This window comes from Barbatula barbatula (assembly GCF_947034865.1).
Source record: "Barbatula barbatula genome assembly, chromosome: 3".
In the NCBI taxonomy this organism is placed as follows: Eukaryota; Metazoa; Chordata; class Actinopteri; order Cypriniformes; family Nemacheilidae; genus Barbatula; species Barbatula barbatula.
Window position 1 is genome coordinate 1,035,237 of NC_136764.1, and position 22,370 is coordinate 1,057,606.

At 39.5% G+C, this 22,370-nt stretch overlaps 1 protein-coding gene across 2 annotated transcripts in view; it reads left to right on the top strand.

The window, feature by feature from the left end:
* LOC306892150 (uncharacterized protein) overlaps positions 1 to 22,370 on the top strand; it is a 53,030-nt gene that overhangs the window by 6,785 nt on the left and 23,875 nt on the right. For both annotated transcript variants that reach the window (XM_079453015.1, XM_079453016.1), the window contains exons 5-10: positions 50 to 101; positions 1,630 to 1,834; positions 2,210 to 3,977; positions 6,889 to 7,062; positions 13,956 to 14,129; positions 15,944 to 16,117. In XM_079453015.1, coding sequence (XP_079309141.1) covers positions 50 to 101; positions 1,630 to 1,834; positions 2,210 to 3,977; positions 6,889 to 7,062; positions 13,956 to 14,129; positions 15,944 to 16,117 — 2,547 coding nt within the window. The remainder of the gene's footprint in view (positions 1 to 49; positions 102 to 1,629; positions 1,835 to 2,209; positions 3,978 to 6,888; positions 7,063 to 13,955; positions 14,130 to 15,943; positions 16,118 to 22,370) is intronic.

Here is a 22,370-nt window from a genome sequence, read left to right on the forward strand (position 1 = left end):
CAAGTGTTCACTGTATGAAACACATATTTCATTTATTGTTACATTACAGAAACACAACAAATGTCTCATTCAGAGGGAAGAACATGGAGTCTGTTTTCCAGGTGAGTGTGTGTGTGTGCGTGTGTGTGTGTGTCTGTGTTTCTGTGTGTGTCTCTCTGTGTGTGTGTGTGTGTGTGTGTGTGTGTGTGTGTGTGTCTGTGTGTGTTTATGTGTGTGTGTGTGTGAGTGTGTGTGTGTACGTGTGTTTACGTGTGTGTGTGTGAGTGTGTGTGTGTGTGTGTGTGTGTGTGTGTGTGTATGCGCGTATGTGTGTCTGTGTGTGTGTGTCTGTGTTTCTGTGTGTGTCTCTCTCTCTGTGTGTGTGTGTGTCTGTGTGTGCGTGCGCGTGTGTCTGTGTTTCTATGTTTGTGTGTGTGTGTGTGCGCGTGTGTGTGTGTGTGTGTCTGTGTGTGCGTGTGTGTGCGTGTGTGTGTGTGTCTGTGTGTGTGTGTCTGTGTCTGTTTGTGTGTATGTTTGTGTGTGTGTGTGTCTGTGTGTGTGTGTGCGTGTGTGAAGTTGAGAAATGGATGTAAAGCAACTACTGTGTAACAACCGTTTATATATAAATATTTATTAGGGATTTTTTTACAGTATTTTGTTTTATTAACAATAATTAAATTAACATTCAATATCATGTTCATACAGTTTATTCAGAAATGTAGTGTCATGTCAGACACGTGTTTTATGTGGAGAAAGGGCATTGTTTGTTTTTGTAATGCCATGCTCCCCTTTAGCCCCGCCCCCTAGTTTCTCCGTTTGCCCCCATTAGTGTTTCATTCCCTTCATCTGCCCGTCACCCTCCCTTTGTGATCATCCCTAGCTAGTGTTTCCCTATATATTGTCTTAGTGCCTTTCATTCATGTCGGTTCATTGTTTGTCTCCATTGTGGCATCACCGTTTGTGTCTCCTGTAAAGTTCTGTGATCCTGTTGGACTTTTTCATTCTTGCTTCTGATGTATTATTTATAAATCTTGGACCTTGTTTATTTCACCTCCTCGTGGGAAGTTTTGATCTGTATTTCTATTTAATTTGTTGTGTGTTTTTGTTTTTATTATTAAAAGTTTTTGTTAACCCTTCCTCTGTCTTGCACATTGACATGTAGATGCTCTTCTTCAAATGAAGCTTTAAAATGATTTTACCCCAAAATATATTAATAAGCCCAAAATTAAATCTGTATGTTTAAGGGGCGTTTCATGAGATTCTTTTACTGTCAGTCGTACTGCAGCTTTACACAGATTACTGTTATTATTACTGATGATTCTGAAACATGTTTAGATGTTTAGTTTCAAACTGATTCATTGAAGTAAGAAGTCACGATCATATTGATTTGAAATAGATCTCAGTGTGTTATCAATGCTGATGTGTATTTGATGCTTTGAGAATCATTTGAAGGCAAAATATGAATTAAAGAAAATAAGATTTTGTTTGTGTAGTTTTGATTTGTGTTTATAGCGTTTAAATGTGTTATAGGTTTCATGAAATGAGGTTCAAGCTATTTAGAAAAAAACTGTGTTCACTAAAATGAGCATTAAAACCTTTTTCTGCCCTCATAAGAAAACTAAATCATGTGTGTTTGAACAATGTTTTCAGGAGCTTGAGCACAAACTCATCTCTCTGATGAAGAAAGAGCTGAAGATCTTCAAGAGTCTACTGAGTCCAGATTACCCATCATGCTCTGAGAGAGAAGAGGAGGATGATGAAGATCAGATCAGAGTCAGAGAGATGTTTCTGAAGATCACACTGAACGTCCTGAGGAAGATGAAGCAGACAGACCTCGCTTACAAACTACAGACCAGTAAGAGCTCTCAGTCATGTGACTATGACATCACTTTACCTTCAGACGAACAGACACAGTGTCTGTATTTACTGATGATTATTAGTGAAAATACATTTACAGTTAATAAATCAACAGAATAGAACCATGAAGCTTTTTGTGTTCAACTAATGTCATGATCATCAAAACCTTAAAACACTCTTAAGGTCAAATATAAGAACAAATGACGCAAAAATATTCATTTGGTTTAATAAGCATAGAGAGCTTTACTATATTCAAATGATATTAAATAAGAAAAATAAATATGTTTGTTTTTTCACATTGAACATACTGTAGAATTAAGGATTTTCCTAATTGTTTACATGTATTTTTATTTATATTCCCTTTGTTTATCAGAATTGGCCCCTTTATACATGAAGAAACACAAATCCAGACTAAAAGAGAAATTCCAGAGAATGAATGAAGGAATCTCAAGTCAAGGAAACTCAACACTTGTGAATGAGATCTACACAGAGCTGTACATCACAGAGGGAGGGAGTGAAGACATCAATAATGAACATGAGGTGAGACAGATTGAGACAGCATCCAGAAGATCAGAGACACAAGAAACACAAATCAAATGTAATGACATCTTTAAAGTCTCACCTGAACTAAACAAACCCATCAGAAGTGTGCTGACTAAAGGAGTCGCTGGAATTGGAAAATCAGTCTCTGTGCAGAAGTTCATTCTGGATTGGGCTGAAGAAAAAACAAATCAAGATCTTCACTTCATATTTCCACTTCCTTTCAGAGAACTGAATCTGATCAAACAGACAAATTTCAGTCTGATGGATCTTCTTCATCAGTTCTTCATAGATACAACAGAACTGAGATCGACAGACTTTGATGATTATAAAGTTGTGTTTATCTTTGATGGTCTGGATGAGTGTCGTCTTCCTCTAGATTTCTCAAAGAATCCGAGTTTGTTTGATGTCAGAGAATCAGCGTCAGTGGATGTGCTGCTGACAAACCTCATCAAGGGGAATCTGCTTCCTTCTGCTCTGATCTGGATCACCTCTCGACCAGCAGCAGCCAATCAGATTCCTCCTGAGTGTGTTGATCTGATCACAGATGTACGAGGATTCAATGACCCTCAGAAGGACGAGTATTTCAGGAAGAGAATCAATGATGAGAGTCTGGCCAACAGAATCATCACACACATGAAATCATCCAGAAGTCTGTACATCATGTGTCACATCCCAGTCTTCTGCTGGATTTCAGCCACTGTTCTCCAGAGAATGTTGAGTGAAGCAGAGAGTCCAGCACAGATCCCCAAGACTCTCACTCACATGTTCACACACTTCCTGATGTTTCAGATCAAACAGAAGAGTCAGAAGTATGATGGGAAATGTGAGGTAGATCTTCAGCAGGCTAGAAAGAGTCTTGAGTCTCTGGGAAAACTGGCTTTTCAACAGCTGGAGAAAGGGAACCTGATCTTCTATGAGGAGGATCTGAGAGAGTGTGACATTGATGTCAGAGAAGCGTCAGTGTACTCAGGAGTTTGTACTCAGATCTTCAGAGAGGAGTTTGGACTGAACCTGGGGAAGGTGTTCAGCTTTGTGCATCTGAGCATTCAGGAGTTTCTCGCTGCTTTATTCAAGTTTCTGTCATTTCTTCAGCAAACATCAGGATTCTTCAGCTGGTTCAGATCAAACATGAGTGATTTACTGAAGAGTGAAGTGGACAAGGCCTTACAGAGTGAGAACGGACACCTGGATCTTTACCTCAGATTTCTTCTGGGTCTCTCACTGGAGTCCAGTCAGACAATCTTACGAGATCTGATGACACAGACAGGAAGAAGCTCTGACAGTAAACAGGAAATAGTCGAGTACATTAAGATGAAGATCAGAGAGAATCTCTCTCCAGAGAAATCCATCAATCTGTTTCACTGTCTGAATGAACTCAATGATCATTCTCTAGTGCAGGAAGTACAAACATATGTGAACAGAGGAGATGAGTCTAGTCTTACTGGAGTCCGTCTCTCTCCTGCTCAGTGGTCGGCTCTGGTGTTTGTGTTACTGAACTCAGAAGAGAAGCTGGATGAGTTTAATCTGAGGAAATATGATCCATCAGATGAATGTCTTCTGAGGCTTCTGCCAGTGATCAAAGCGTCCAGAAGAGCTGAGTGAGTCATTTACCTGTTATACCTGTTTACAAGAAGTTCAGGAATGTGTTGTTTGTATATAAGTAAGAGATAATCCTCGGCTTGCCGTGCAAGTTTATGTGCACAATATGGAGGCCAAGAAGCAGCCGTGGAGTGAATGAAAATCCTTTAACGCTCAGCTAGCTGTGGATTATTGGGTCATTTGCCAAGTTAAAGTTGTTATTGATGTTTAGTGTCATTGTTTATCATACAGGTGAAAATTTTACTTGTTTTCATCAGTGAATTTCAAACATTGATCAAACTGACTGGAACTACATTAGTTTTAACGCACACCTTCCAGCCAATAAGAATCCAGTATTCAAACAGACCATAATATAAATCATATAAAGCATTTTATGGTGTAAGTGACACAAACATGACTTTTTGCCACCACAATATAAATACAGTTAGAATTCAGTGTTGTCACACAGACAGCACTGGACACAGTGCTGTCAGCTGTGGCCTAATGGTTAGAGCGTTGGGCTTGTGATCAGAAGGTTGCCGGTTCTAATCTCAGTGCCAGCAGGTCATGACTGAAGTGCCCTTGAGCAAGGCACCTTACCCCTGATTGCTCTGCAGTAATGTGCCACTGCATAAAACTACTTGTAAGTCGCTTTGGATAAAAGCGTCTGCCAAATGAATAAATGTAAATGTAAATGTAAATGTCATTGCCCAGATAGTAAGAGAGCAGATTAAAACCATAGAAGTAAATTGTTGAAATGTTATTTGCATTGAATCAATATCATTTTGCACCAACAGTTATTGTTGAACAAAAAGAGAAATGTCATCAGATTATTATCATTATTGTGATCAGTGTTTGCTTTAGTTGAGACCTCTTGACTTTCATCAAGTTATTTTCTTCTTTCTTTGCTTTCAACATTAAATAACATGAATAAAATGTTCAGCATGATTTCCTGAGATCTTAAAAATTCGTAAACATTCAAAACATGCAAATTAAGGCCTAACAAAAGTGTAAAATGTGTGTACGATGTGTTGTGAGTTTATTTTTAGTCAGAGTATATTTTTGCCCCTTTGTGGGAAGTCTTGTTTTCAGTTTGCACCCATCGTGGGTATTTGTTCTGTGTTTTATTATTAAAGACTTGTTTACCCCTTCATGGTCGCTGCCTGCAATTAGGTTCTTCCACCCCCGATCGTGACAGTCAGTCACCCGTGGAAGAACTCGACAAACATGCACAGATATGTATAGTTCGAATAGACAGATCAAAGGTTTGCAGGGTGCATCCCAATTCACTTAAAATCCGTCCTAAATAGTATACGAAAGTAGAATTAGTATGTCCTAGATCATAGTAGTAGTCTCAAAGTACCAGGACGGTCTATTGTTTCTGGTGAAAATTCTAAGTGTAGATCCATGGACACTCCAACCCACAATTCACTGCGAGAGGGCGGAGTTTAGTGAAGCTAAAATAAGAGATAAGCTTCACTACATTAATAAATGTACGTTTACAGTAAAGATTGCATAAGAAATAATACGCCTCTGAGAATAGGTTGTTTCAGAACACAATATTATTTCAACTTTAACTAATGTCACAGAATCAGGGACTTGCAGAGGAATTTTGAGGGGCAGTTGCTCTGACCTGAACAAAGGGCATTTTAATTCATTTCATAAAACTTGATGATGATGATCGTTCGTTTGTTATACATCACAAACTCACCTTTTCTGACAACGTTAGGGTGGCCATTTCCATAACACCAAAAAGGAGCATTTAGTGAGGCAAGAATAATTACATAGGACTCTGGTGTACTCGCAACTACAATACAATTTTGTGCATCATATCGATGACATCATGATACAGTGATTCTGAAACAGTCTACTCTATTCATTGCCAGAATATTTTTTGAAAAAAAATTTGACCTGAAGATGTACCTGCAGCTCGTGGGTTACTTTTGTTTTTCTGTGCTGGCATGTCGCATGTCCCTTGACTACAAACGTCCACTTCACAGCGACATCCAAGTTGTGCTCTTTTGTCCATTCCGGATTAAATGAGGTCTGAAGTTTCAGCAAGTTACCGTTATGATGTGACGAAGCCAGCACGTGGACTCCACTTCCACGTCGTGGAGGCTTGTTTACGTTTTTAACCAATGATATATCAGATATTTATTTGACACCTCATTCAGCATCGCTATGGACACAACTGAGGCCATGTATCGATAACCGGGCACTTGATAAATCCACGGTTCAGAATCGCTACCCCCCTTCCTCGGATGGTTCCAAATCTATGTATTTGCCCCTCTGAAACATTATTTAAAAACATGGAATAAGCTTCTGTTGCTATGCAGATGATACTCAGCTATATATCTCATCAAGACCAGATGATTCCTCCCAGCTATCCAAACTGACAGAGTGCATTGAAGATATAAAACATTGGATGACCGGTAATTTCCTTCTTTTAAATTCTAATATAACAGAAATATAACTTATCGGTCCAAAGACACGCAAACCAAATATTTCTGATTATAAACTGCAAGTTGAAGGATGTGCTGTTACTCCAACAAATACTGTAAAAGATCTAGACGTTATATTAGACAGCAACCTGTCATTTCAAAATCACATCTCAAATGTCACAAAAACAGCCTTTCTATCACAATACAACCCATCACGCTCTCTAAGATCTCTAAACTCAGGACTTTTGATAACACCTAGAATAACTAAATCCACCAAAGGGGGTCGAGCTTTCTCATACGTAGCACCTAAACTCTGGAATAACCTTCCTGATACTTTTACTCATTTACTTGTGACTTCTGCTCGCTTATATTACACAGTGATTCCCTTTATGATCCTCTTTTCACACCAGCTGCTTAACATTGAACATCCATTTGCACTTGTTTGTTATAACTGAATGAACTCACTGTTATCTTGTTATTTCTCTTTCAGTCTGAGTCGCTGTGATCTGACAGAGAAAAGTTGTTCATCACTGGCGTCAGTTCTCAGATCAAACTCCTCAAGTCTGACAGAACTGAACCTGAGTCACAATAATCTGAAGGATTCAGGAGTGAAGCTGCTCTCTGATGGACTGAAGAATACAAACTGTAAACTACAGATATTACAGTAAGTACATTCTTAATCCAATAAGTGTGAGCGTCTACATTTGCATCATTTAAATTGTGTTTTCTTACATTTTAGCAGTAAACCTCACAAAACAACATCAATTACATTTAATATTAAGCACAAATACTGCAGGTTTTGTTATACTGAAGTTGAAGTTTTGCACCTTGTAAGTGAAGTGATAGTTATGAAAGTAAAAAAGCTTTGCAACTGAATTCAGACATCAAGAATCAGTGTTTGGATCTTAACAATGGTGACGATCAACAAAACTGCTTTAAACTGCAGTGCATGTTGAGTGCCAACTTCATACAACCTTATTCATGACTCCCAGCATGCATTGCAACACAAATACATTAAACAAATGAATTGTTCTATTATCTTATAAAATGTGTATTTTGGTTTGTATTTAGGTTGTTTAAGGATGTTCAGAGTTGATCTGTTTATCTGTTTACGATGAGAAATAGTTTCCTTTCTATCGGTCTCCAGACGTTGTGTCGAACTGACAGGTGTGCTTTGATCTTAAAAACTCCGATTGCACTTTTTGCCCGTTCATTCACCTTCTGTTCTTCAGAACCTGTGAAGCATTATCTTTATGCTATGCAATTTTTCGCTCTTTACTTACCTACTGGTCCATACAACACTGCCCCGTCCCGTCACATACTGGGCCTTTTTCAGGGCCTGGCACCCACTTTTTGACTCAAGAGAGCGTCCTTCTCCTGGGTGTATTGTTAAACGTAGTGTAGTTTCTGCTCAACGTTGTGACATGCTGTTCCCGCTGCCTTCTTCACTCTCTACTCGACAGTGCGTCGTGCAGCCAAGACTTCAGGCAGATGAGGTCCGCAGCACCGCTCGCCTCACTAGGGCGCCGCCCACGATGAGGCAGACATTCTACCATCCACACAACCTCTGACCGAGTCTGACCGAGATGTCCTCAGGGTTCTACTTCATCGTCCCTGTTACGTCTCCCTATTTAAAATATATCTAGGAGAAAATAGGGTCTGTAACATATTTATTTAAGTAAAATAAATTGAAATGAAATAAATGAACGGGTTCAGTTACTGAAAAATTGTGTGATGATTGTGTGATGTGATGAAACAGGCAGAGACAAATTTGAATTAATAATTAATTTAGTAATTTAAAAACATAAGAAAACACCCGATCGATTTACAAAGTAATTGTGAACTTAGAAAATAATATCTACAGAAGGTATACTCAACTTGTAAACAAATACACGGAACCCAAAAGCGAGGGACTATGAGCGGGGCTAAAGCAAAGAAATCATCAAAACAAAACATCTACTAACTTATCAAAATAAAGTACTTAACTACCTTAGAAATAAAGACAGAAATAAACACCTTACACAACTAAGCTACCCTAACTAACTAACTAACATAAATACATAAAGTAGCACCCGCTCCTTACCTGGTGTGTATTTACAAACTTAGGTTCTACGTGTTGTGTTATGTAGGTCACGTGACATGCTACTGTCCCATCACTCTTGAGTCCGAGATTGTAAATGATCAGTAGACACGTCGCAAGCAATCCAACAGTCAACCTTAAAAATGTAGTCAAAAGAATCCCCCAAAACACAGTGTCATCAACAAAACATCAATCGGGAAGGCTAGCAAACAAACAACAAGAATGTCAATGCAAACAAAAGAAAATCCGCTCCTCTCTCTTTCCTCTGGTCACTTCCACTTTATACAGGGAAGGTGAGCTCCAATTGGTTCTTTGGCGATGATTGATGTCCGGATCAGCCAATCGCGGACCTAAGAACTAATGACAGCTGAGAATGATAGAGAGAAAGAAAAAGGAAACAACCAAAATACATAGCGGACGTAACAGTCCCCAAGAAAGGTGGGGGGCTGCGTTCTCTGAACTCCGTGAAGACCTGTAGTGTCAAGTTTGTGACAGTTACCTCACGTTTTGAAAAAGTCTTATGATCCTACGACTTAATTTAAGATTGTAATTAACATGTACACTATTACTTACTTTATTATGTATTACATGTTTTTCCCTAGAACAATCTTATGGCATTCAAAGTTACTAATAACACTAGAATAAATGTCTTTGTTATGGATGTAGCCTCGGTTCCCTCTTCTGTAGGACAAAAAGGTGAATGAATGGGCACGACATCTTCCCTTTTATACCCGTATGTACGTGGCGGAGTCTGGCGTGCCATCCCATTCACCAAGTTCATTGGCCTTTTCAAAGTATAATCAGAGATGATAGGTTCTCTAGTCAAACCCCATTCTGTCAGTCTCGACACAACGTCAAAAGACAGACAGAAAGGGAACTTACATTGTTAAGGGTTGCAAAAGCACCTGATGAGTTTTGCATTACATGCTGTTCGGTTTGAAAGATGAACTTTAGCAAATAGCTGCCAATCTGGATCATGGCAAGTCTACCCGGAAGACAATGTAATAAACAACCTAAACCAATTCATAATGTTCAGCCAACTTAATATTAGACTAAATTCAAAGGCAGTTATTGTAAATTAATATATCACAGACAACAATTTTGATATACTTTGATTACTGAAGTCTGGGTTAAACCAAATTATTATTGCGGTCTAAATAAGTACCCCACCAAAGCTACTGTTATATGCATGAGCCACGTCTGGTTGGTTAAGGTGGTGGTGTTGCAACAATCTTTAGAGACTTTCTAACTGTCATTTAGAGAACAGAGCATCAATTTAAATCCGTTTACATGCTTGCGATGAACATAATTGTTTCAAACAAAAGTAAAAATCCATTGCTTTCTATTACACTGGCTACTGTATATAGACCCCGTGGGCCCTACACTGATTTTCTGAAAGAGTTTGCGGATTTCTTATCCGACATATTGGTTAACGTTGATAAAGTACTAATAGTGCTAACAATGCATTAGTAGTGGTGTTAACAGAACTACTTCACTCTTTTGGAGTAAAACAAGACATCAATGGACCCACTCATCGATTTAATCATACACTAGACTTGATTATATATCACAGAGCCGATGTTACGACTGGCTCAGAGCCACAACAAAAGATAGGAGACCATGCCTCAAACAAGCAGTGCAAAACATACATTTATTGTACGTGTAACACAAGTTTAACCTGTCATGATCCTGCCTCTCCTTGTCTTGGTTTTCGAGTCTTGTGGCAGGATCATGTCAGTCCCATGTGTTTTGTGTGGAGAAAGAGCATTGTTTTGGTTTGAGAAGCCATGCTCTCTCTCCGGTGTCACGTCCTTTAGTCCCGCCCCCTTGTTTCCCCGTTTAGCGGTCCATTAGTGTTAGTCTTGTCTCCAGCCCTGATCCATCTTTCCCTTAGTGTTTCAGTCCCCTCACCTGCCTCGGGCAATCCTCCTGTTAGCTTTCCCTTAGTGTTTCATCCATGTCACCTGCCGCCACTCTCCCTGTGTCATCAGTCCTTGTTAGTGTTTCCCCTTATCAAGCCCCAGTTTCCCTCTGTCTCTTGTCGGTTCATTTTGCATTTTGCACATTTACCCTTCGTCTGTCTGGATTACCCGTGTTCCTGTTCCCTGGACTCAAGTTTGTGGACTTAGTTTGTTGTTCTTTAGACCTTGTTTGTTTTGCTCCCCTTGTGGGAAGTTTTAGTTGTTAGTCTTATTTTGTTCTTGTTTTCCCCATCGAGGGTTTTTGCTTTGTAATAAAGTCTAGTTGTTCGACACATGTCTGCCTGCGCTTGGGTTCTAATCCACACAACCATAACATAACCAACAGAACCAAAATATCAGGTGTGGATGTAAATATCAGTAATGTAGTGCGAGTGCATGGATGTATTGTATGTATGTGAATGTTGAGTGTAAAACATAAAAGACATAAACATAAATCAACTCAAACGTCCATCTGCATAAACGGCTGGTGTCCGAAGCGAGGATGAACCTCCTGGTCCAACATTCGAGCTTCTATTTCAACACCATTCTTCCCAGGTGACAGCAATTAGGCCTGCAATAGAGGAGGGGCAAGAGAACCAGCAAAGACAGGCCAAGGGCCGTAACAGCCGATATTACCAATATAGATATCATACCTCAAAGCGATGATGTCACTGATCACTATCTTATAACATGTACACTGCGCACTGCAGGAATCAGCCGTTTAATTTGTTATTGACAGGGTAGAACAATTACCTCGACTACTAAAGATAGTTTCGCAAAGAGCTTTCCAGATCTGACTCCTTTAATAAACATACCAATAAATTCAGAATCGCTCGATGACATGACCAGCAAATTGGGCACTATTTTCTCTAATACATTAGAAGCTGTCGCACCTATGAAGTAAAAAAAGATTCATGAGAAAAACACAGCATTGTACAATAGCACCACTCGCGCCCTTAAAAGAGAAACGTGTAAACTAGAGCGCAAATGTAAACAAACCCAAAACAAATGTAAACAAACCCAAAACAAATGTAAACAAACCCAAAAAGGTGTTTCAGGTAAATCAGATAAAGGTAAAATCTCACTCCTAGTCCTGGTTGACCTTAGTGCTGCGCTAGATGCTGTAGACCATAACATACTTCTAGATCACTTATACAATTGTACCGGTATTGAGGGACAGGCACTACGATTGGTTCAGATCTTATCAGACAGACATTAATTTGTCTATTTAAAATGTGGAATCATCTAATCTAACGCAAGTAAAATATGGATTACCTCAGGGATCAGTTTTAGGACCCGTGCTGTTCCATTTACATGCTGCTGCTCGGAAACATTATTAAAAAACATGGAATAAGCTTCTGTTGCTATGCAGATGATACTCAGCTATATATCTCATCAAGACCAGATGATTCCTCCCAGCTATTCCAATTGGCAGAGTGCATTGAAGATATAAAACATTGGATGACCTGTAATTTCCTTCTTTTAAATTCAAATTAAACAGAAATATTACTTATCGGAACAAAGACACGTAAACCGAATATTTCTTTTTATAACCTGCAGGATGTACTGTTACTCCAACAAATACAGTAAAAGATCTAGACGTTATATTAGACAGCAACCTGTCATTTCAAATCACATCTCAAATGTCACAAAAACAGCCTTTTTCCACCTAAGAAATGTTGCCAAATTACGTGTTGCTGACGTAGAGAAGCTTATTCATGCATTTATGACCTCAAGACTTGACTACTGTAATGCGCTACTTAGTGTTTGTCCTGCATCATCAATAAACAAACTACAGTTAGTTCAGAACGCACCTGCCAGAGTTCTAACCAGGTCCAGAAAATACCATCACATAACCCCAATGTTATCAACCCTTCACTGGATACACATTAAGTATCGTATTGACTTAAGTATTTTAATCACTTATAAAGCCTTAAAGGGTTTAGCCCCTTACCTACCTAACAGAGCTTCTATCACACTACAACCCATCACGCTCTCTAAGATCTCAAAACGCAGGACTTTTGATAACACCTAGAATAACTAAATCCACCAAAGGGGGTCGAGCTTTCTCATACGTAGCACCTAAACTCTGGAATAACCTTCCTGATATTATTAGAGGATCAGACACACTCGCCCAATTTAAATCTAGATTAAAAACGCATCTTTACAGACAAGCATTCACTAAATGCTAAATAAACCACCGGGAGACTGCTGACATTAGATATTATTTACTAGGTGTTTATATAACAAGTTAAACTATTCATGGACTGTGTTCTACCTTTTTTGTGTTTTTCTTATTTTCCCCTGTAAAGCTGCTTTAGAACAATGCACAATGTGAAAAGCACAATGTAAATAAAATTGAATTGAATATGTAACAAAGCAGATAACATGGAGGTGTGTCGATAAAGTGCCGAGGACAGAACCCTTTTTATCAGAAAGTTGGGTGTCAGGAATGAAGTGGGGAAGAACCCAATTGCAGGCAGACACAGGGATGAAAGGGGTTAACAATAAGTTTAATTAATAAACAGAAAAAAAAACCACGAGGGGGTAAAACAGGACAAGACAAATAATAATGACAACAGGACACTGACTAACTAAACGACTCGACTCGACTCGACTCGACTCGACTCGACTCGACTCGACTCACCAAACACAGGGTAACAATAATTCAAGACGCGAATACTCCAAGAAACATGTAGCACATGGTGAAGTCTTATAAAGGCACAGCATCCAAAGTATGAAATACAATGAACGAGCACAGGACAATGAACACGAGGATGTTTTAAAGGGAGACAGACAAAGGATAATTAACAAGGGTCAGGTGTGGGTACTGAAACACTCAGGGAAGGTTAACGAGTCAAAAGGGCGGGAAACACTGACGAGACACGAGAAAGCACATGGCAAGTCAGAATCAAAACAAAGCCATGTCTTTCTCACACAAAACCTAAGGCTATGCCATGACTCCGCTGCAAGACAAAGAATAAACATGACATGATAGTGGAATCATGACAGTTGGGGGTATTTAGCGCAGATACATGACTTTAGTCTTAAAAATCAAGTGCTTATGTACATTTATAATGTTTTTATTTTGTATTTCTCATTTATTTGGTGCCCCTGGGAACTTGCCCAATTGGCCATATGGTTAATCCGCCACTGCCTATAGTAAATGTGTATATGGATTATGACTTTGTTGTGCTCTGGGCATGGATGTATTAAAGGTTTGCAGAGATGATTTCCTCCGAGAAAACTCTTCCACAGCGTAATGCAAATCCAGCTGCCTCACAAGATTGCATTCAATGGCCATTAAAGATGGAGAACTGAGATGTCTTTGACACATTTCTGTGGTTTTAAACTCATTTTGTTATTTTGCCTGCATGTGACTTCAGCACGCTTATATTACACAGTGATTCCCTTGATGATCCTCTTTTCACACCAGCTGCTTAACATTGAACATCCATTTGCTCTTGTTTGTTATAACTGAATGAACTCACTGTTATCTTGTTATTTCTCTTTCAGTCTGAGTCGCTGTGATCTGACAGAGAAAAGTTGTTCATCACTGGCGTCAGTTCTCAGATCAAACTCCTCAAGTCTGACAGAACTGAACCTGAGTCACAATAATCTGAAGGATTCAGGAGTGAAGCTGCTCTCTGATGGACTGAAGAATACAAACTGTAAACTACAGATATTACAGTAAGTACATTCTTAATCCAATAAGTGTGAGCGTCTACATTTGCATCATTTAAATTGTGTTTTCTTACATTTTAGCATTAAACCTCACAAAACAACATCAATTACATTTAATATTAAGCACAAATACTGCAGGTTTTGTTATAATGAAGTTGAAGTTTTGCACCTTGTAAGTGAAGTGATAGTTATGAAAGTAAAAAAGCTTTGCAACTGAATTCAGACATCAAGAATCAGTGTTTGGATCTTAACAATGGTGACAATCAACAAAACTGCTTTAAACTGCAGTGCATGTTGAGTGCCAACTTCATACAACCTTATTCATGACTCCCAGCATGCATTGCAACATGAATACATTAAACAAATGAATTGTTCTATTATCTTATAAAATGTGTATTTTGGTTTGTATTTAGGTTGTTTAAGGATGTTCAGAGTTGATCTGTTTATCTGTTTACGATGAGAAATAGTTTCCTTTCTATCGGTCTCCAGACGTTGTGTCGAACTGACAGGTGTGCTTTGATCTTAAAAACTCCGATTGCACTTTTTGCCCGTTCATTCACCTTCTGTTCTTCAGAACCTGTGAAGCATTATCTTTATGCTATGCAATTTTTTGCTCTTTACTTACCTACTGGTCCATACAACACATATCAGCAACATCGCCGTTCATAACCCAATATGTGTTTCCGATGGGCAGCACTGAACGGCCCATAGCGACTTCCTGCCATCAGACGTGAAAGACTCCCTGGAGCTCTCAACTTCGGCCGGTCAAACCCAGGACGAGGCTGATGCTGCCGCGAGGGTTGGGTTGCAGTGAACTGCACCGACTTCCCGAAACACTCGCTGATGGATTGGTACCCTGTACCTATCTTCAGGACGTCCATCACAAGCTCACGTGGACCAAGAATACCCCCTTTTCGGCGCATTCGCGTCCGACATGCTCCCTTGCCTTGACTCGATGCACCCATTACGCAGGGTGGACTGTTCGGTGACACCTTTCTCCACAGCGTTCCGCTGCCCCCTCTTTAGGCGGCCCCCCTTGGTAGGAGCATTGAGGGAGGCATTAAGAAAAGTTAACCTGACAGGGACAACCCAGGGAGGCCAGGACATTGGGCGTGGCTCCAGTCAACACCTCTGTCGTGTCGCACTGGGATGGCTCCTGCCCCGTCCCGTCACATACCTTTTTCAGGACCTGGCACCCACTTTTTGACTCAAGAGAGCGTCCTCCTCCCTGGGTGTATTGTTAAACGTAGTGCAGTTTCTGCTCAACGTTGTGTCAGGCTGTTCCCGCTACCTTCTGCACTCTCTGAACTAAGCTCTTCAGGCCTCCTTTCAGAATGTTGACGCAGAGGCACGTCCTGAGGTCCGTCTGACATCAGGATTGGCAATCGACCTGCAGGACACGTACTTTCATGCCTCGATCCTCCCTCACTCGGCAGATGTCACAGCTCACCCTACTGCTCCTCCTCCGGATTCCACCCCGCGCTGTCCAGCATGTTTGGTTGCAGTTCAGGCAGGCACACGTGGTATTGTTGCCTCCCTGGACACCACCCATCACCTGCCCTGACCAAGGCCCCCCTCGGCCAGGACAGTTTTTTTTTTTAGCTACATTTAAAACATATCAATGGCCAATATAAGGCTCTAATACTCACTGACTGCATATAGCCTGGAAGTTAACAATTTTGAATTGTAAAAAAACAATTGTGTTGGGTACAACTGTGTGTGTGTGTGTGTGTGTGTGTGTGTGTGTGTGATAGGACACTCTAAATTATAAATCATGAATTCATTTGCTGTGAGTGTGAAGAGTTTATTTCTTGTTTCAGGCTGTTTAACTGCAGTATTGGATCTGAAGGTTGTGTTGCTCTGGCTTCAGCTCTGAGATCAAACCCCTCACATCTGACAGAACTTGATCTGAACTATAATAATCCAGGAGATTCAGGAGTGAAGCTGCTCTCTGATCTACTGAAGGATCCTCAATGTAAACTACAGAAACTACAGTAAGTCTCTAAGTCTCTAAAACTCCAGTTCTATTTATAAACAATAAGGAATGTTAAAGATGGATAATTAAATTATTAATAAAATTAAAAGTTTTTATTATTAAATGAACTTGATGACACAGTGCTTCATTGCAAATTATATCCTTGTATATGCTTTCACTGCAGTTGAATAATGGGGGCAGGATATCAAGCAGGGGCGGTTCTAGACCCTTTTTAGGTGGGCTTCAGCCCCGCTGTTTTTCATCTTAGCCCCTCTAAACCTATCAGCTCTCAACTATCTTTGATGAAATATAAGGTTACCTGAACAAATGCAGGACATGTTGATTACACAGATTAAAGGAGCCTTGTCTGTTTTTTAGAAGGATCCATTGACAGAAATGTAATATGATATACAGAACTATGTCTTCAGAAGTGAAGATGTAATGAACTGTTTGTTTGTTTTACCTTAGAATAAGCTATTTCTATCTACATACAGAGTGGGTCTACAGAGCCTACATGGAATTCATCATTTTTGTACAGTAGCCCTAAACGAACAAACAGCTCCACAAATGCGTTTCCTCTTCCTCTCCCTTTACCCTGCAGTACAGTGTCCGGTTGTTCCTGATTTTACAAAAGGGGAGAAAAACATCTACTGACTTACTCCTAACTGCTATCTCACTGTCAGATCTAACGCCTTTAACAGCGTTGCTATTTACCGTTAGCTAGCTCTGCACTCAAACGTGCTGTGCAATGCAAGCATGAAATGCTGAGCTTCATCATAGCTTAGACCACACAAACTGCTCCTCTGGGGTGATTTTTAGACGATCTTTCTCTCCAACACCCTGCCTGACTTTTATCCTTCTTTTTATACTTAAAATCTTCAAACCCTTTATTTTATGCAATAAATGTGACATTTGTCTTTCTAATGACTTTTTGTCTTACCTACTAACATTACTCCCTCGTACTGAATTGTGATGCAATGCTAATGTGGTCTCCATGTTATTCCTTTCTAGCTGACTGAACGAGCAGCTTTATTTTATGGCAAGCCGAATTAGCTTAAATTTTCCTCAGAGTTACTCGTCGTAATTGTAATTCAATTCTTACTAGTATAAATGCAGAGCTCTCTAATTAAATTATTACTAGTAAAATACAATTGCAGATCTCTCATTCCAATAGAGTTTTCTAATTCAAATGTTACTAGTAAAATCTGTATTAGAGAGCTCTGTAATTAAAAATGAATGGAAGTCAATGGAGATATATGACTAGTCATAATTGAATTATAGAGCTCTCTAATTTAATTCTTTCCTTACCGAGCTCGCTCGTTGGTTTTTTTCAACTAATTTTACCAGTTGAAAGTAAGTTACAAAACACAAACTGAGTTTTAATCGACTCAAAAAATATTAAATAGACCGGGCACCTGAAGTAATTTGATTTGGACCCGACCCGGACCCGGCTAACCGGTTCAAATATAGACCCGAACCCGCACGGTCCTCCGTGAAGACCTGTAGTGTCAAGTTTGTGACAGTTACCTCACGTTTTGAAAAAGTCTTATGATCCTACGACTTAATTTAAGATTGTAATTAACATGTACAGTATTACTTACTTTATTATGTATTACATGTTTTTCCCTAGAACAATCTTATGGCATTCAAAGTTACTAATAACACTAGAATAAATGTCTTGTGACGGATGTAGCCTCGGTTCCCTCTTCTGTAGGGCAAAAAGGTGAATGAATGGGCACGACATCTTCCCTTTTATACCCGTATGTACGTGGCGGAGTCTGGCGTGCCATCCCATTCACCAAGTTCATTGGCCTTTTCAAAGTATAATCAGAGATGATAGGTTCTCTAGTCAAATCCTATTCTGTCAGTCTCGACACAACGTCAAAAGACAGACAGAAAGGGAACTTACATTGTTAAGGGTTGCAAAAGCACCTGATGAGTTTTGCATTACATGCTGTTCGGTTTGAAAGATGAACTTCAGCAAACAGCTGCCAATCTGGATCATGGCAAGTCTACCCTGAAGACAATGTAATAAACAACCTAAACCAATTCATAAAGTTCGGCCAACTTAATATTAGATCACTAAATTCAAAGGCAGTTTTTCTTAATTAAATTATCACAGACAACATTTTTGATATACATTGATTACTGAAGCCTGGGTTAAACCAAATTATTATTGGGGTCTAAATAAGTACCCCACCAAAGCTACTGTTATATGCATGAGCCACGTCTGGTTGGTTAAGGTGGTGGTGTTGCAACAATCTTTAGAGACTTTCTAACTGTCATTCAGAGAACAAAGCATCAATTTAAATCCGTTTACATGCTTGCGATGAACATAATTGTTTCAAACAAAAGTAAAAATCCATTGCTTTCTATTACACTGGCTACTGTATATAGACCCCGTGGGCCCTACACTGATTTTCTGAAAGAGTTTGCGGATTTCTTATCCGACATATTGGTTAACGTTGATAAAGTACTAATAGTGCTAACAATGCATTAGTAGTGGTGTTTACAGAACTACTTCACTCTTTTGGAGTAAAACAAGACATCAATGGACCCACTCATCGATTAAATCATACACTAGACTTGATTATATATCACAGAGCCGATATTACCAATATAGATATTATACCTCCAAGCGATGATGTCACTGATCACTATCTTATAACATGTACACTGCGCACTGCAGGAATCAGCCGTTTAATTCGTTATCGACAGGGTAGAACAATTACCTCGACTACTAAAGATAGTTTCGCAAAGAGCTTTCCAGATCTGACTCCTTTAATAAACATACCAATAAATTCAGAATCGCTCGATGACATGACCAGCAAATTGGGCACTATTTTCTCTAATACATTAGAAGCTGTCGAACCTATGAAGTCAAAAAAGATTAATGAGAAAAACACAGTACAATAGCACCACTTGCGCCCTTAAAAGAGAAACGTGTTAACTGGAGCGCAAATGTAAACAAACCCAAAACAAATGTAAACAAACCCAAAAAGGTGTTTCAGGTAAATCAGATAAAGGTAAAATCTCACTCCTAGTCCTGGTTGACCTTAGTGCTGCGCTAGATGCTGTAGACCATAACATACTTCTAGATCAATTATACAATTATACCGGTATTGAGGGACAGGCACTACGATTGGTTCAGATCTTATCAGACAGACATTAATTTGTCTATTTAAAATGTGGAATCATCTAATCTAACGCAAGTAAATTATGGATTACCTCAGGGATCGGTCTTAGGACCGGTGCTGTTCCATATACATGCTGCTGCTTGGAAACATTATTAAAAAACATGGAATAAGCTTCTGTTGCTATGCAGATGATACTCAGCTATATATCTCATCAAGACCAGATGATTCCCCCCAGCTATCCAAACTGGCAGAGTGCATTGAAGATATAAAACATTGGATGACCTGTAATTTCCTTCTTTTAAATTCTAATATAACAGAAATATTACTTATCGGACCAAAGAAACATAAACCGAATATTTCTGTTTCTAAACTGCAAGTTGAAGGATGTACTGTTACTCCAACAAATACAGTAAAAGCTCTAGGCGATATATTAGACGTAAACCTGTCATTTCAAAATCACATCTCAAATGTCACAAAAACAGCCTTTTTCCACCTAAGAAATGTGCTTATTCATGCATTTATGACCTCAAGACTTGACTACTGTAATGCGCTACTTAGTGGTTGTCCTGCATCATAAATAAACAAACTACAGTTAGTTCAGAACGCAGCTGTCAGAGTTCTAACCAGGTCCAGAAAATACCATCACATAACCCCAATGTTATCAACCCTTCTCTAGATACACATTAAGTATCGTATTGACTTTAAAGTTATTTTAATCACTTATAAAGCCTTAAAGGGTTTAGCCCCTACCTACCTAACAGAGCTTCTATCACACTACAACCCATCACGCTCTCTAAGATCTCAAAACTCAGGACTTTTGATAACACCTAGAATATCTAAATCCACCAAAGGAGGTCGAGCTTTCTCATACGTAGCACCTAAACTCTGGAATAACCTTCCTGATATTATTAGAGGATCAGACACACTCGCCCAATTTAAATCTAGATTAAAAAACGCATCTTTACAGACAAGCATTCACTTCATGCAGAATATGCTAAATAAACCACCGGGAGATGCTGACATTAGATATTATTTACTAGAATAATTTATCTTGTTCTAGAAACACAATGTTTTAACTTTTTTGTGTTTTGCTTATTTTCTCCTGTAAAGGTGTTTTGGAACAATGCATATTGTTAAAAGCGCTATATGAATGAAAACTTCTATGAAGAGTTTGGATTGTGACACAGAATATATGTTAGATTAGTTTAAAGCACTTGCCCCCGTACCCTTAACTAGGTGTGTAAACATTTCTGGGAAAACCTGGTGTTCATAGAGAATGTCCACTAAATTTTTTTTTCCTTCAAATTGACCACCACCCCTCATACTGAATTTCACCATTAAAGTATTTAACATGATTCTGTAAAAGAAACTCCTCAGGATTACTTCACAGAGTAGATACTGTTAGGCGTGTGAATAAGGACTCAGATGCAGGAGATTAAATCACAAAAGGGGTTTATTGATCCTACTGGTTAGAAATCCAGTACACAGTGAGACGGGGCACTCCTGGTTTGAAAACAGCAAACGATAACAAAAAACAATAATCCAGAGAAGGCGAGCTAGCGCCAGGTCCGTCTGGTAAAGCAGGGAAACCGAATGGGAGAGATAACGTCCAAACCGGCCTCAACGAGACTGCTTTGAAAAACAAGGAAACAAAACACAGACTGTAATCCCACACGAGAAACAACACATACCGTAATCCCACACGAGACCGTAATCCCACACGAGAAACAAAACACAGAGCGTAATCCCACACGAGAAACAAAACACAGACCGTAATCCCACACGAGAAACAAAACACAGACCGTAATCCCACACGAGAAACAAAACACAGACTGTAATCCAACACGAGAAACAAAACACAGACCGTAATCCAACACGAGAAACAAAACACAGACCGTAATTCCTCATGAGAAACAAAACACAGACTGTAATCCCACACGAGACCGTAATCCCACACGAGAAACAAAACACAGACCGTAATCCCACACGAGAAACAAAACACAGACCGTAATCCCACACGAGAAACAAAACACAGACTGTAATCCATGAGAAACAAAACACAGACCGTAATCCCACACGAGAAACAGACCGTAATCCCACACGAGAAACAAAACAAAGACTGTAATCCCACACGAGAAACAAAACACAGACCGTAATCCCACACGAGAAACAAAACACAGACCGTAATCCCACATGAGAAACAAAACACAGACCGTAATCCCACACGAGAAACAAAACACAGACTGTAATCCACGAGAAACAAAACACAGACAAAACACAGACCGTAATCCCACACGAGAAACAAAAAGTAGATTAAATCACAAAAGGGGTTTATTGATCCAACTGGTTAGAAATCCAGTACACAGTGAGAGACGGGGCACTCCTGGTTTGAAAACAGCAAACGATAAAAAAAAAACAATAATCCAGAGAAGGCGAGCTAGCGCCAGGTCCGTCTGGTAAAGCAGGGAAACCGAATGGGAGAGATAACGTCCAAACCGGCCTCAACGAGACTGCTTTGAAAAACACGGAAACAAAACACAGACCGTAATCCAACACGAGAAACAAAACACAGACCGTAATTCCTCATGAGAAACAAAACACAGACTGTAATCCCACACGAGAAACAAAACACAGACTGTAATCCCACATGAGAAACAAAACACAGACCGTAATCCCACATGAGAAACAAAACACAGACCGTAATCCCACACGAGAAACAAAACACAGACTGTAATCCACGAGAAACAAAACACAGACAAAACACAGACCGTAATCCCACACGAGAAACAAAAAGGAGATTAAATCACAAAAGGGGTTTATTGATCCAACTGGTTAGAAATCCAGTACACAGTGAGACGGGGCACTCCTGGTTTGAAAACAGCAAACGATAACAAAAAACAATAATCCAGAGAAGGTGAGCTAGCGCCAGGTCCGTCTGGTAAAGCAGGGAAACCGAATGGGAGAGATAACGTCCAAACCGGCCTCAACGAGACTGCTTTGAAAAACACGGAAACAAAACACAGACCGTAATCCCACACGAGAAACAAAACAAAGACTGTAATCCCACATGAGAAACAAAACACAGACCGTAATCCCACACGAGAAACAAAACACACAGACCGTAATCCCACACGA